The sequence below is a fragment of the Fukomys damarensis genome, unplaced genomic scaffold (assembly GCF_012274545.1).
Source record: "Fukomys damarensis isolate Sample0158 unplaced genomic scaffold, DMR_v1.0_HiC HiC_scaffold_12, whole genome shotgun sequence".
NCBI lineage: Eukaryota > Metazoa > Chordata > Mammalia > Rodentia > Bathyergidae > Fukomys > Fukomys damarensis.
The window spans coordinates 54,520,064-54,535,562 of record NW_022900924.1 but is presented as its reverse complement, the minus strand read 5'-3'; the positions used below and the strand labels follow the sequence as shown (position 1 = coordinate 54,535,562).

General features: G+C 40.0%; 1 protein-coding gene across 1 annotated transcript in view; it reads right to left on the bottom strand.

Annotated features, from left to right (window-relative positions):
• The window catches only part of Smarcc1 (SWI/SNF related, matrix associated, actin dependent regulator of chromatin subfamily c member 1), a 130,090-nt gene that overhangs the window by 45,631 nt on the left and 68,960 nt on the right, over window positions 1–15,499 (bottom strand). The window contains exons 15-21 of the mRNA XM_010624569.2: window positions 12,974–13,045; window positions 10,691–10,804; window positions 9,968–10,121; window positions 9,054–9,167; window positions 8,026–8,085; window positions 2,594–2,852; window positions 1,278–1,439 (exon numbers count right to left, since the gene is read on the bottom strand). Coding sequence (XP_010622871.1) covers window positions 1,278–1,439; window positions 2,594–2,852; window positions 8,026–8,085; window positions 9,054–9,167; window positions 9,968–10,121; window positions 10,691–10,804; window positions 12,974–13,045 — 935 coding nt within the window. The remainder of the gene's footprint in view (window positions 1–1,277; window positions 1,440–2,593; window positions 2,853–8,025; window positions 8,086–9,053; window positions 9,168–9,967; window positions 10,122–10,690; window positions 10,805–12,973; window positions 13,046–15,499) is intronic.

The following is a 15,499-nucleotide window of genomic DNA, read 5'->3' as shown; positions in this document are numbered from 1 at the left end:
AAAAAAAAAAAAAAAAAAAAAAAAAAAAAAAAAAAGAAAAGAAAAGAAAAAAAAAGAAATAATTTGAAAATTTGCACTCCTAAGTAGATATTCAAGTGAAAAATCTTCCTTCATAAAAAGATTGCAAATAAATATCCATTATCACTATTATTATTATTATTATTATTATTATTATTATTATTATTATTATTATTTTCTTTTTTTGGTTTTTTGAGACAGGGTCTCACTATGTAATTGAGACTGACCTGGAACTCACTATGTAGCCCAGGCTGGTCTTGAACTCACAGCAATCCTCTTGTCTCAGCCTCCTGAGTGCTGGGATTACAGGAGTGAGCCATCATGCCCGGCTTATCACTATTTTTTCAATAGTATAAAAATACCAACAGCACAAATGTCCACCAAATGATAGATAAATAAACTTTAGTATATCCACCCAGCCCGGGAATGTAGCTCAGTGGCACCGTGCTTGCCTCTTGTAAGCACAAGATCCTGAGTTCAATCCCTGGTACCAAAACCAAAATAAAAAATAGCAGTATATCCACCCAAAGGAGTATCAAGCAGCACAAAAAAGAATGAATACTGATTCAGCCTACACAAACCTTCAAAACAGGCTAAGTAACAGAAGCCAGAAAGAAAAGGCCATACGGTTGTGATTCCCTTTGTTAGAAATACTGTGAACGGGTAAGTCTACGGACAGATGATGGCTGGTAGTTACCAGGGCGGAAACAGAAGAGGAATGAGAAGTCCCTTAAGGAGTTTGAAATTTCTTTTCAGAATGAAGAAAAATGTTCTAGAATTAGGTGATAGTGAAAGACGTACAGCACTATGAATATATGAGAAGCTGATAGATTAGAAACTTAAATGGTTAATAAAATGGAGAATTTTGTTTTACGAATTTAACTTCAAAAAATTAACACATAAACATAGCTGTATTTTTATCTCTCAATGTTCAAAACCTAGACCTATAGCCATCAAATATTTCCTATTACTGTTACCAGTCCTGACTTTTTTTTTTCAGTCCTAGCTACCATTTTAAAAAGTACCAAGTAGGCTGGGGATTTAGCTCAGTGGTGCTGCCACCTACCTCACAAGTGCAAGGTCCTGAGTTTGATCTTTGGTACCAAAAAAAAAAAGTACGAAGAGCCAAAAACCCATGTAATAGACTCAAGAGCCTGGTTCTCCCTGCCTCTGGGTACACCTAAGGGAAGCCAGCCCGCTATCTACGCCATCAGGGCACACACAACAGTGAGCTCTGGCTGTGGGCAGCAGGGACTCACCCAGTTTCTCGGGCTCATCAGGCCCAGTGCCTGCGATGCAGCTGCTCTCCAAACCATATGTGGGATCCACCTTCCCAGAGGCTCGTGCGGCTTCTTGCACTTTCTTGACGTGCGCTTCAACCAACTCCAGTGGTACCTCTTCCCGGACTCGAGAAAACTCCTCTGTTAAGAGTAACAGTGGAAAAGTGCCTTCACTTTGTGTAAATGCTCCCTTTAGTGGACGAGCCCTAGACTATCTAAAGTAATATTCTCTGGGGCATAGTGATCTGTTTGGGGCTGAGTCCCCAGTGGAGCAAAACATGAGGGGGGCAAAGTAAGAAAAGCAGAGGCAAAACTTCTGACTCCAGGATTTCATTCAACCTGTCACAGTACTTTACTATACATAAAAATTTCTTTATTAATCAGTAATTATCAGTGGCTAGACTGACAAAAACCAATGAGCATTAAACAACCAGAAAACCAGAAAAGAATCGTATGGTGAAGCCAGTCATGGAGATGCACTCCTGTAATCCAGGCTCCTGGGAGACAGGTAGGATGACTCCTGCAAGTTCCAGGCCAGCCTGGGCTACGTAGTGAGTTCCTGTCTAAAAACAAAATTCTATGGCGAAAATCTGTGTAACATAATCCAAGAACAGTAAATAATTTCTTCTCTCAATTATATGAAATTCCAAATTAATCACAAATGTACCACAAAATACACTTCTGTTCCTCCTTTTTTATTTCCCCTCCTATACCAGGAACTTTCACATGGAGATAAATTCCTAACCCTAAATTCCCAAGTCTTTTTTAAATTTTGAGACAGGGTCTTGCTGAGATGCCCAGGCTGGCCTGGAACTTGTGGTCCTCCTAATCAGTTTCTCAGAGTGCTGCAATTACAGCCCTGTACCACCATGCTTGGTGTTGATCAATTTTTCTTTTTTTTTTTGGCCTTGAACTCATTGCAATCCTCCTGCCTCAGCCTCCTGAGTATTGGGATTACAGATGTGCACCAACACTCTCAATGCTTCTTCAATTCTTTTTCTTTGGTACTGGGGCTCAAACTCGGGACCTTGTGACTGCAAGGCAGGCGGTGGCACCACTAAGCTAAACACTGGGCCCTCCTCCAATTCTTAATAAAATATCTCCTTCATTTATAAGCTACTAAATTTAAGTGCTTTACTTTAAAACTGTTATACTTTTGATAAAGCAAGTGCTGTTTTTAAGGCACAATGCCTGATGTTTTTGGTTATTTACACAAGAATGCAATCACTGATGATATTTAAGTCAGAGGCCAATTCAATTTCTGTGTTGGAGAGGTGGCGCAGAGGAGTCCATACCCAGAGCTGCCTTAGCTGCAGCAGATGCTACACGAGGGTCCACCACAGAGGCCAAAAAAGCCACAGTGCTCATGACCGGGTTTCCCGACTGACTGAACGGGACGGGCTGGTAGGCCAGCGGCCCGAGGGAAGCGTCTGAATTCTCGAGGTATGGGTCCTCGATGGGAAGCCTCAGAAAGTGCAGGATGCACTCATCCTGTGTGCGGCTTCCAACGTGTTCTGACACTTTGTTCCAATCATCCTTGTACATCTCCAGGGCCTAAAACAGAGAACAAAACAAAACAGGTAACAAGAAAGTAAGGTGTAATGAAAGCAGAAGCATGTGACAGCTTTTCCAGGGGCTGTCACGGCCAGAATCCTGATTATGTCGATTCCGGTGCACCGAGGCACACTGGGGACAATGTGCTCCGTCTGGTCAGGCAGCTGTGTAGTCCCTGCCCTCCCCTCTGCACTGCAGTTCCCTGGCTCTGCTCCCCACCTGCCACGAAGGAAGCAGCTTTGCTCCTTCAGGTCCCTCACAGCTCGCTCAAGGACTGAAACGCCAGAACCCAGATGCTAAACTACACCTCTCTTCCTTTAGGTTGTGGGTTTATGGCGCTACACCTCGGTGAAGACAGAGCTGACTGATAAGTCATGCTGTACATTCAAAAAGGGTAGGAAAGCCTCACGTGGTGCTCAGGCCTGTAATCCCAGGACTAGAGAGGCTGAGGCAGGAAGATCACAAGTTACAGGCCAGATTGGGCTGTATGAAAAGACGCTGGCTCAAACAATTCTCAAACAGGAAAAGTAAACAATGGGCCTGCATATTATAAAGGAAGAAGTAAAACTGTCTTTTACTAGTATAGACATTAAATATTCCCATAAAAATTCTAAAGAAGCCACAAAAAGAGGTGCTAAAACTAAAAACTTGAGCAAAGTCACACAACAGAAAAGCAACTGAAAATCAAGTTGTTTCTGTACCTAATAGCAATGAATAATTTTAAATTAGAAAATATTTAAATCAGCATAACGATGAAATACATATATATATTACAGAATCAATATGTCAGAGGGAAAGAAACTCAAAGAGGGATAGAACTCAAAGACCTTATAAAGGAAGAACTTTATTGGTTTAATTCATTACAAATTAAGAGTATTAAAAGATTATTTTCAAGCTGAACTACAGGTTGACTGCAACGCACATCAAACTCTAAGCAGGGATTTTTTTGTTTTGGTTTGGTTTTTTGAGACAGGGTCTCACTATATAGTTGAGACTGACCCGGAACTCACTATGTAGCCCAGGCTGGTCTCAAACTCACAGCGATCCTCCTGCCTCAGCCTCCCAAGTGCTGGGATTATAGGTGTGCACCACCACACCCAGCTTAAACAGGGATTTTTTTGGGTACAAACTTTAAGCAGATTATAAACATCTACAGCAGTTCTTTGGGGAGGGGAGTAATGCAACTTTGGGTAAGCTACAACCCCAGTCCATTTTCATATGTTTAAATTCTGAGATACTGGCTTGCTGAGTCACTAAGGTGCCAAGACTGGTCTCCAACTTGCAATCTTCCTGCCTATGTGCCACTGCACCCCGATTCTAGTTTTAAAATCAGTAACTTTTCTCACACTAATTCTGAAAGACTCCAATAAAACAGTAAATGAATCCCCATGGAGGAGGGAATAATGGGAAGAAAACCAAAATATGTGGTGTTAAGAAAGTCAAAAGTTAACTGGAGGGAAAAAGACCTTTAGTGCTCTCAAGCCATTCTCTCTAGAGCATGCACACCCTTTTTCTTTTTTTGCCAGTAGCTCGGGGTTGAACTCAAGTCCTTACGCACTCTGGGTGCACCCTAATGATGGGGTCTACCTTGTCAACAGAGCTGCAACATACAAATGTAGCTCTACAGCCTATTGTGCTATAAAGACCTGTTCTCTGTGATAATCGTATTCTCCATGTTAATTTGCTTCAGTGAGTGTAACCTGGGCTTATCCTTAATGTAATGCTAGAGAATTCCAAAACCAATCCTGTAGCTTGTCTTAATAGTTAATTAACTTTGAAAAAATGAGGGTAATTGAGGTAGTTTTAGAGTGAAATACTTAGCAGAAAAACCTAGATTGTGAAAAAGAAAAATGTAACTATCTCATCAGGATCATTTGGAGCCAGAAATATATCTATAGGAGCTGCCTTAAATTCCTCATTATAAGTAGGGCTCCCTCCAACTTAACTTTTCCCAACAAACTTGTTATAGTTTTTTTCTTTACTCATTTCCCAACAAAACTAAGTTCAGCCAGGGATTTAGCTCAGTGGTGCCACTGCCTGCCTTGCAAGCACAAGGTCCTGAGTTCAATCCACAGTACCAAAAACAAAAAATTACGCTCAGTTTTTCTGTTTTTTCCCCCTACAATAAATCTGGAGTTGAGAATCTCTTTGGAATGCAAAATCAAAGCAACAGTTAGCATCTGGAAAAGCACAGAGCTGAGAAATAGTACATGGTATACAGCCTGGCCACTGACTGTGGCAATAGGAAGCAACCTAGCGAGATGTTTTCAGGAGAACACGGGGACAGAGTGGCTGGGAAGGAGGTAAGGAAGAGGGCCACACAGCAAAGGCTGGTTAAACATCATGAAACCCCTTCCTGCCTCTGCCACTGTGAAGGATGATCATCATCACGTGCTTGGATTCTTAGACGTTGCCTATCCTCTCTACTTAAATTCATTCTCTTCCCCATTGCTAGAAGGAAATGCATTTCACACAAAACACTGCTTCTTTTCTATCTAAAATAGCATTATGACCAAATATAATTAGCTCTCTGCCTGCTTCTTGTACCATACACTCTCCCTCCTCTAAATTTCAGCAATACTCAGACACCACAACACTCTTCCTAGGCAGTATCCTACACACAGGGCATGCCATACCCAGGAACAACTGGACAACCGTAACACTGCCAGAAGTGTCCGTCTCATCCACGTAGTCCATATGAACAGGAACTCCTCTCTTATGTACCCCATGCTCTGGAGACCCCTCAAATCGTGAGACTGGGGACGCTGCATTCAAGTTTTATATTTTATCTATGTCACTCTTAAAGAGTATTAATTTCTCAGTTGTGGGATTACATCCAAACTATGTTAATCTTCAATACTGCACTTAAGTAACCAAGAAAAGCATTTGGGGGTTGGGGTTTTAGCTCAGTGGTTTTGCCACCTGCCTTGCAAGTGCAAGGGCCGGAGTTTGATTTCAGGTACTAAAACAAAAAAAAGCAGCCCAGGGATTTAGCTCAGTGGTTCCACTGCCTGCCTTGTAAGCGCAAGGACCCGAGTTTGATCCCCAGAACCACCCCACAAAAAAGACAAAGCAAAGCAAAACATTTGGCTTCTATGATATTCAAAGGTAGCACAGCAGTCAGTTGGGGACATGTGGAGGGGGTGATACTGGGCATTGAATCCAGGGCCTTGTCCAGTCCATTTCCATTCTGAGAAAAGGTCTCACTAAGTTACTAAGGTGCCCAGGCTGGGGCAATCTTCCTGCCTCAAGCACCCAGAATGCTGGGATTATAGGCATGCGTTCCCACACCCAGCTATCCTCCAATAGTTATGCCGAGACAATGAAGTGAACATGACCAGAGATATTCAGTACTCACTCATGAACTGTGCTTTGATAGAAAGCCTTTATTAAATTAAGATTTTAAAAATAAAAATGGATGTTCTCAAGGATAATCACAAATACCTGAAATGCTGCCTGTGTGCTACATATCTGTCTAGCAAAATGGCATGATGCTATGTGGGGAAAAAAAATCCCAATGAATTTACCAGACTTAATATGGAGAAATTTAAATTTGCTTTTGGTAATCAATCAATTTAAAAATTTTCCCTGGATTTTATGTTCCTAAGCTATTAATACTCTATAGAAACCATGTAAGTGGAAGGCACTGATGGTAAACAAGGCTGTTAGGAAGGTTTTATCTCTCTTTGTGTAGGAGCAGATAATGTGTATTGACTCAACTGTTTGTTTAAGACAAAAATGAACCACAGCACAGGTTCCAGCTGCAGGAAAGGAAACACTATTGTTCAAGGGTACTGCAGATTTCTGGGATATGTTCAGGGTAAACAGCGCTCCACCACCCTCGCCTCATTATGTATTCATTATCCACTAATCCTGAACATAGAAGAGAAGAAAATTTTGAGCGTCAGTATGCAGCAAGACAAAGAACTGTTATTTCCAGTTGCTGATGTACAATAAAATTTCTCTCCAAAGCCCAAAGATTCCAAAACAGCAACAAAGAAACAAGCAACACTCCTGCACAAGTTGTGACAACATTGTTCATTTAAATTAACATCCATGGCAAATGTACCTAGACAAGAGCACTGAAATAAACAAGGCGGGCAGGAAAGAAGCTCTCTGCATAACACTCGTGCTCAACACGAAAATGAAAATAAATTAAAATAGCAAAAACTTTATAAAAAACTCTTTAATCTTGATCATATGGGGTGGGAGGCAGACAGACAGACTATACATGAGAAAAAACAAACACAAATGGGAAAGGGGCACAAAAAAAGAAATAAAGGGGCCAGGGACTTAGCTCAGTGATTCCACAGCCTGCCTCGCAAGCACAAGGACCCAAGTTCAACCCTGGAACCCACCCCTCTAAAAAGAAAAGAAATAAAACTACATTAATTTGACGTGAAAACTCTTAACCGAACCCAAGTTGCTGGAACATCTTGAGGAGTCCAAACAAAGCACTACAAAGAAATCAAGATGTCAAATAAAAAATAAATATGTAAATGAAATGAAAAGAAATAAACCAAGACATCATCAGGCTTACTGAATCTCAAATGTAGTTGGGGACCCTTAGACACCAGATTTTTACTAGAGAGCTGTGAGGCCGTCACTGCTTTCCTTATTCTGTTAGCACTTTCTCGTGGTACAGAACAGTGATGGCATTACAGCACAAATCAAAGCAGTGAGAGCCGAGACCAAACTCACTGCCACACCCTTGCAACAACAAAAGAAGCCAAATCACTTAAACATTTCCCTGTTAAATTATGAAAGTTAATCATTTTAATAAACCAAAATAAGCTGCGCATGGTGGATTGCATCTGTAACCCCAGCACTCAGGAGGCTGAGGCAGGATTTGGACTGCTGTGAGTTTCAGGTCAGTATGGGCTGCATAGTAAGTTCAAGACCAACTTGAACTACTCAAAAAATAAAAAAAATCACTGAAATGTCAAAATATATGTCTTTAATATTTGGTTTTGTAAAATGGGAAGTACACTAAAGGAAAGTTATGATATGCTACCAAGGCAGAGGGCTATCTAAAAGTACATGGAAACATTTCAACCTTAATATCAACTAGACATTCCCTAAAGCGAACACCACACATAGAAAAAAGTGATAGTCCAAGAATCGTCACACACATTTCCTGTGTGAATAAAGGCTCCACCGTTAATCTGCTCACCTCCAGGAGGAGAAGGGTCTCCTGTTCTGTCCACTCTCTTCCAGCGCTAGCACCTTTACTCTATGGAAGCAAAATGAGAAATTATTTGCCTGTCAAGGATAAGTATGGACGGAATACAGCAGAACTATCAGTCAAACTCAGGGGTCTACTTTATGCAAACTACTGAGGGACCACATAAGCCCTCAATAAATAAAACACCTAAGAACTTCACTGACCAAAGCAGAGCTAGCATATTTTAAAGATTTCTTACTTTCAACAATAGACTTATGAACTACTTGGCTATGTTATTTTGTTATTCATAAATACCTTAGAAAGCCAACAAAATACAGTATTTTAATTCATACCATAAATTAGCTGTAACATTATAAACGTAATACCAATATTTAGTATAATTTGAAAAAAAACAACTATTTCCCAGACTCCAACACAAGATAGTCTACATATACAAGACTTTGGCAGGTTCTAATTCCAATCCAAACAAGTCCACATTATCTCATTTGAAACACTTTTTAATCAGCATATATGCATAGTACTTCCTCGTGTGGACTTGGTGCATGTACATAATACATCTTACCTTTTTTCATCTTCTTTCCTTTTCCTCCCTCTCCCCTTTACTGTTCTATGTAATTCAGGCTGGCCTAGAACCACTATGTAGCCCAGGCTATCAAGTTAGCTGAGCACAGTGGTGCACACCTGTAACCAGCACTTGGGAAACTGAGGCAGGAGGATTGTCACCAATTAAAAGCCTGCCTGGGCTACATAGTGAGCTCAAGGCCAGTCTGAACTACAATGTAAGATCCTGCCTCAAAAAACAAACAAAAAAACCAACTGCACAGCAAAACCCTGTCTCAAAACACCCCCTGCAGACCAAAAAACATAAAATGCTATCAGTTTTCAGGAGAAAGCTCATTCCTTCCCACATAGGGAGTAAATTCTATTTCTTATGGAAAATGATTCACCTCAGAAGTAGGACAAATTAAGTGGGCTAATGTACCTATTAATCCAAGTGTTCTGAAAAAAATCCTTACCTTTGCTAATGTTTTCTTGGAGTAAATGTCAGTACGAAGACCAAAGTTCTGCAAATCAATTGGTTTTTCCTTGTTCTTCTCAGGAAAGTTTAACATCTGCTGAGCAGCAGGGACCTATGTATGAGTCAGACAAAGATAAATGATTCCATTAATCTGTTCAAACTCAAGTGAATAGAAGTTTCTTAAAAGTTACTTAATGCTGACACATCAGTCCTGCTGTATTTTCTAACCAAAAAATTAATAATAAATATACTATCGTACTGTACTACAAACAAAATTCAGACCACAAGAAACATTATTTTGGTGCCAATTTGAATCGTAGAGAATAAAAATTTTTCTTCAATATGATTTACTATTTCACAGTGAAAGGAAATTCACAGCTTAGGTTCATGTTATCCCAACTCAGTGTTACTTATTAATTTATTTGGTATAATTATAATTTTAACATGTGTTTAAAGATGAAGGTGCTGGTGCACACCTGTCATCCTTGTACTTAGGAGGCTGAGCATTGAAGATCATGACTTCTTTGTGTTTTCCCTCGCTTATTAGTCTTTATGGGAGAAGAATAAAAAGGTTAAGACTATGAATGTAAATCTGTAACTTGATATGGTATAGAATCTTAAACTGGTTGAACAACATTACCTTAAACACTTCATATTTTTATGAAATCAATCATTCACTCTCTCATTTATTTAGTGGTACAGGGGAGTCTAATCTAGACTCATGTCTAATCTAGGTAAGCATTCCACAATGGAACTATAGCCCCAGTCTGGACTCAAACATTTTTACAAACACACACACATCAGCTAAGTAACACGAACACAGCTATTGTATAACAGTGATGGTTTCTCTTGAGAAGAAAGCTATAAAGAGACTGTTACCATAAGGCCAGAAGAAAAGTGAACACTAAGTACCTGAGGTGATCGAAGATGCAGAGGCACAAGCCCCGAGGGGGTGTCAGCTAACACATTGAAATGAGGAGTAGGAGGAGGTCCCATGGCCATGGGCCGACTTTCCGGATCAACTTGGTAATTAACGAGTCCCCACTGCTCTAGAAAGGCGTGAACCCTAAAAATAAAGCTCTGAAAATTAAAATCTAGAGTCTCAATCTCTGCTCTACAATTGTCATATTATTTAAAAAAGAGAAGAGAGAAAGAAACAAGGTATCATCTGCAGGTTGCAAATCACCAAAACATCTGACAAATTTGGTTTGAGGGATGAGGGGTAATTTTAACACATCTTTTAGATGTGGTAATCCAGAACCTCAAAACCTAGGAAAATGTCTATTATTTTAATTGTAGAAATGAGAGAACCAATGTTCCCTTAGATCCATGGTAAATGAACTCACACAGATCGGAAGTGCAGCAGCCCAGCTGCGTTTCAGTTTTTTCTTTAGACAGGTCTAGGACAGAGTTCACCTGCTTCCCACCACTCCCCATCTCTGGTCATTTTATGACTGAACTGTAAAATTTAGAAAACTAAAATGAGTATTAAAAACGCTGGACCCCTAAATAATAGTTTATGAGACTTAGGTGACTTTCTAAGCAAGAAAACATGCAGTTTCATCGGTCCAGTATTACATGGCGATGCACGAGCAGCACGGGCAGCAAGCGCTCCGAAAACAGGCACGACACTACCTCATCACGGCGCACACATCTCCAGTCAAGTTCCTCCGACAAGCAGTGCTGGTCAAATACTCTTGGGGGTTCAGGCGATACGTGTCGATCATAAAGTTTCGATATGCCAGGTATCTAAAAAGCAAAAATAAAACTCAGGTAGATATGCACCCTTTCAGAAACAGTAACAATTACAATTCACACTCCTCGCAACCATACACAAGAAAGTTTAGACAGCAAGCCAACCAAACAGTCACTCTGTCAACATGGGGTAAGATAAGGAGGGAAGCATTCCGACAAAAGGAAAAGGTTTAACCAAGCTAGCTCCAAAGGAGATAGGGACGTCCCTGCCTCAAATTCCTCCCCACCAGATGTGTAAGGCAGAGAGGGGAGGAGTTCAGTAAGACAACAGACAACTCTTGGGCAGTATCTGCACATTTCTTTTTGGTGGAAATAAGTTTTCTGACAGAAGCATTACGTCCATGCTGGTCATCTAGGGTGGGGAAGTCTGTCTGTCTGTCTATGTATCTATGTATCTATCTGGTCTTTTGAGACAGGGTCTTGCTATGCAGTTCAGGATGGCCTTGAGCTCACTATATAGTCCAGGCTGGACTCAAATTCACGGTAATCCTCCTGCCTCAGCCTCCAATGTCTGGGATAATGCAGCACCACCATGACCAGCTATCTATTTTTTTATAATACAATACAATACAAAAAAAAAAAAAAAAAAAAAAAAAAAAAAAAAAAAAAAAAAAAAAAAAAAAAAAAAAAAAAAAAAAAAAAAAAAGCTCCTATTTTTAAAGATCTACTTTACCTCCTGGTTACAAATTTGTATTGCATAATTATACTAATACATTATCTCATAGACAAAATAACTGCTTGTGAATGTGTAACGACAAAGTAGAGTAATACGAAGACATTAATGGGAAGTGACCTAAGAACCTGCTCACAGAGGCGAATGGATAAATGCAGACTCACCGCAGAATCCACAGCTATCTCCCTCACTACTGTGTACTCCCCCTTTTCTGCACGCCAAGCACTGCTGTGAGCACCATGCACACAGGGACTCCATCTATCCTCCACATCTGTCCAGAGGCAGGGTTACAACCCCAGTGACAGATGAGAAAACTGAAGCAGAGTTGACCGGCTCTCTCGGCATGCAGGACTGCGTCATCTGTGTCTCAAATTCCCTCTCCTTGCTACAGTCTTCCTGGAGAGCCACATGTGTACTGGGCTCTGACTACGTCTATGGAAATCTTTCTGTGGCAGGTCTCTCTTTGAAAGAGACCTAGTGAGGTGCCAAGTAGAATACATGAGGCCAAAATTGGAGCAAAACTAGAACATAATTTAAAAAGAAAGAAAAATTGAGACCTGGTCACAGCAGATTGCAGCTTACCCAGGCATTTTTGCCACATAATACTTTAAAACTGACTTGAGACCTAAACTTGGCACAAGAGTAAAAACACAAGCCTGGAAGCCCAAGGTCAGCTCCACAAGAGCAGAAAGCACACACTGCTCAGACAGGCTCCTGAGAAAGCCCGGAGGATACACAAGTTGAATTAACAAAGTGAAATGGGCTGCAATATAAATTATGCTTTTGAAGAGAAGACTACAAAAGCCTAAATATTACAAATGTTGATACAAGGCAAATTAGCTGGAAAAATGTATCACATTTCTGTAGGCAGAAAAAAATGTTTCTTATGCCAAATCTGTGATTCTGGTTTTTAGGTAGCTCTTAAAATGAACACCGACATGATCTCTGACATTAGAAACTAGAGTTTGAAAGTACCACGAATAAACTAATACCAGAAAATACTTATCATTAAATTGTTATATGTTTCTTGTGGAAAATTACATGTCAATCCCTCCTTAATGGCTTCAGCATGACACATCTATTTGTCCAGTCACACGTAGGAAGTCAGTACCAAAAAGAAAACACATTAAATGGTGTTAATAGTACGACAGATGGAGATTTATACTTCTTGAAGTTTAGGCCAATAGGTGATGTGGAAAAGATGAAAGCTTACATACATACACAAGTCAGGAGCTGTTGGGAAAATATCCTTTACTTAATTCGGTCTTTAACTGTAAGCAAGGGGATGTGAATATAATTTAAGATTAAGGAAGAAAAACATACAATTTCCTTTGAAGTAAAGAATGCTGTGCAAATAAGATATAAACAACATTCTGGATGGATCAAAGTATTTATAAACTTACAAATTCTGGCTATAGCAAATGCCAAAGTGTGCTTCAAAAACACCTGCCATGAACACACAAAGAAGTTATCTAAAGCATGTGGCTTACATTTCTGGAGTCTTGGATTTATTTTTTCCGTTGAAAAACTCAGGAAGTGCACGCCGCTCAATCACATGAATACTGGGAGAAGAAAGAAAAAAGATTGAGTCTTTTTTTGAAAAACAATAAAATCTTCACCCCTCCACTCCCGCCTTCTTGGTTTTTTGCAACAGACTTTCACTATGTAGTTCAGGCTAGCCTTGAATTCACTACTAGTCCAGGCTGGCCTTAAAATCACAGTGATCCTGCCTTAGCCTCCCAAGTTCTGAGATTACAGGACTACACCAACATGTCTAGTTTTTTCTTAATTTTTTTTTTTACTTTTACTGGAGACTGAGCTCAGAACCTCAAGCACACTAAGCAATGATTCTATACCACTGAGCTGCAAGCCCAGTCTTTTTTACTTTGTGACAGTCTTGCTAAGTTACCCAGGCTGGCCTCAAACCTGAGACAACTCCAGCCTCAGCCTCAGCTGGGGTTGCAGGCAAGTGCCACTGTGCCCAGCCATTTTTATTTTGAAGCAGGGTCTTGCAAAGTTGTCCAGGGTGGCTTTGGTCCTCCAGCCTCAGCCTCTTGAATAGCTGGGATTATAGCCAGGAGCCTCCATACCTGCTAAAATCGTACACTTCGGGCTACAACTGTTGTTTTCAAAGTAAAACTGATAAATCCAACAACTTAGCACTACTTGCCAAAATTAATAGGACTACACAATCTCCTCTGCATTAAGAGAATACAATAATCAAAAACACTTTTCTTTTCACCTCCAATACTTACTGTAGTTTGTCTATTCTCATAGCCACATTCAAAACTATAAATACAATAAATCTACATATTCTATTATTTTCTTGTCATAACATATCATGACTAGATTAAAAGCCAAAAGCCAGGAGTTCTTTGGAAATGAGTTGACAAAAATCATAGTAGCACTGCAACAAACTGCTGAAAAAAAGGACCACTAGACGCTGGATTTGAGATACAATCAGCTACTCAGACTAACATCAATGTGCCTCTGTGCAGACCTGAGGAATACTGGGAAGCAGTCGCTGACAGCACAGGATTAATTTCAGTATCATATAAAAACATTTGTTTCAAAACTACTTTCACAGAACAGCAGGAAACAATGCAATTAACACTTCCCCATTACCTTCTAATATGTATTATGTTCTTAATGTTTACATTTAAATCTTGAATCATCTAGAATTTAGCATGATGTACACAAAAATGTTTTAACTTTCCTTCCTTGATGTCTAGCTTATTAGTCCACGACACTTGTAGAATACTCTATCTTTGGCTGAAAGGTTAGACATGCTACTCTTTACCTTCTATTGATCTGTCTTTTTGTGTGTGACTTTAACAGCTGTAAACATCAAAACTTTGCAATATGCCTTATATCTTCCTTTAAATATTCTCTCTGGATATTCCTGTCTAGTAAAAGTACCCTCATAATTGGTACTCTCGGTAATTTTATAAAATGTGAAAAGTCAAGAGCATGGTAGAAACCATGTAGAATGACCAGGCCTAAAGACAACCAACCAAATGTGTTATCCATATAATGGTGGGTTTTGTTGTGTGTTTGTTTGAGACAGGGCCTTGCTTTGCAGTCCAAGCTGACATCAAGCTTTTTTTTTTTTTTTTTTTTTTTTTTTTTTGGAGACAAGGTCTCACTATGTAGGCCAGGCTGACCTTGAATGCCCAGCAACTCTCTGGCCTCAGCCTCCTGAGAGCTGGGATTACAAGTGTGCCCTACCACACCCACCCGGCTACATAATGACTCATGTAGTACTGAAGCTTTTTCCTGGGGTCACTTTAGTTTCTGAGAAGGCATTCAGCACATGCTGAGTACTAGTTACAAAGAAAAGATCTGAGAAAAAACACTGGTCTACAAAGTGAACTTTCCATCTCTTTGAGTTCTCCCCATCAGCAGATTCAACCAAGCACACACTCAGAAAATTTAAAACAAGGGCTGGGGCCAGGGATATAGCTCAATGACATCACCGCCTGACCCACAAGTGCAAGGTGCTGAGTTTGACCCCTGGTACTACCAATAAAAAAGGGAGGGGGCTGGAGCTCCATGTGCAATTCCTGTATTAGTTGGGCACCTGAGGGTTCTAGTCAAGTGGCACATGCCACAACCAATCCCCTGCAGACGCTGTAATGACACACTATTCCTCTTTAATCTCTTGAATAACACTGAAACTGAACTGGATTTTACCACCGAATACTGTAAGTAATTTGAAATATAAGAAAACCATAAGGACAATCTCTAAGACAAACTAATGCTATGTAGACCTATATATAATTACTTTAAGCTTAATATTAGTTATAAGCAATAATAACACACTGTAGTTCTAACATAACTCCTATCGTTTTCTTTATTATACGTTTGCAGAAGCCCTCCAAAAACCATTTCTTTACTCAGCAACAGTAAAAGCACACAAGAATTTCTATTACCAAGTATTTTTTCAAAAGCTCTGAAGTGCTCACGGTGAATTCCTCAGAATAAGCCACATTTAGCAAGTACAAATAGTGGAAGAA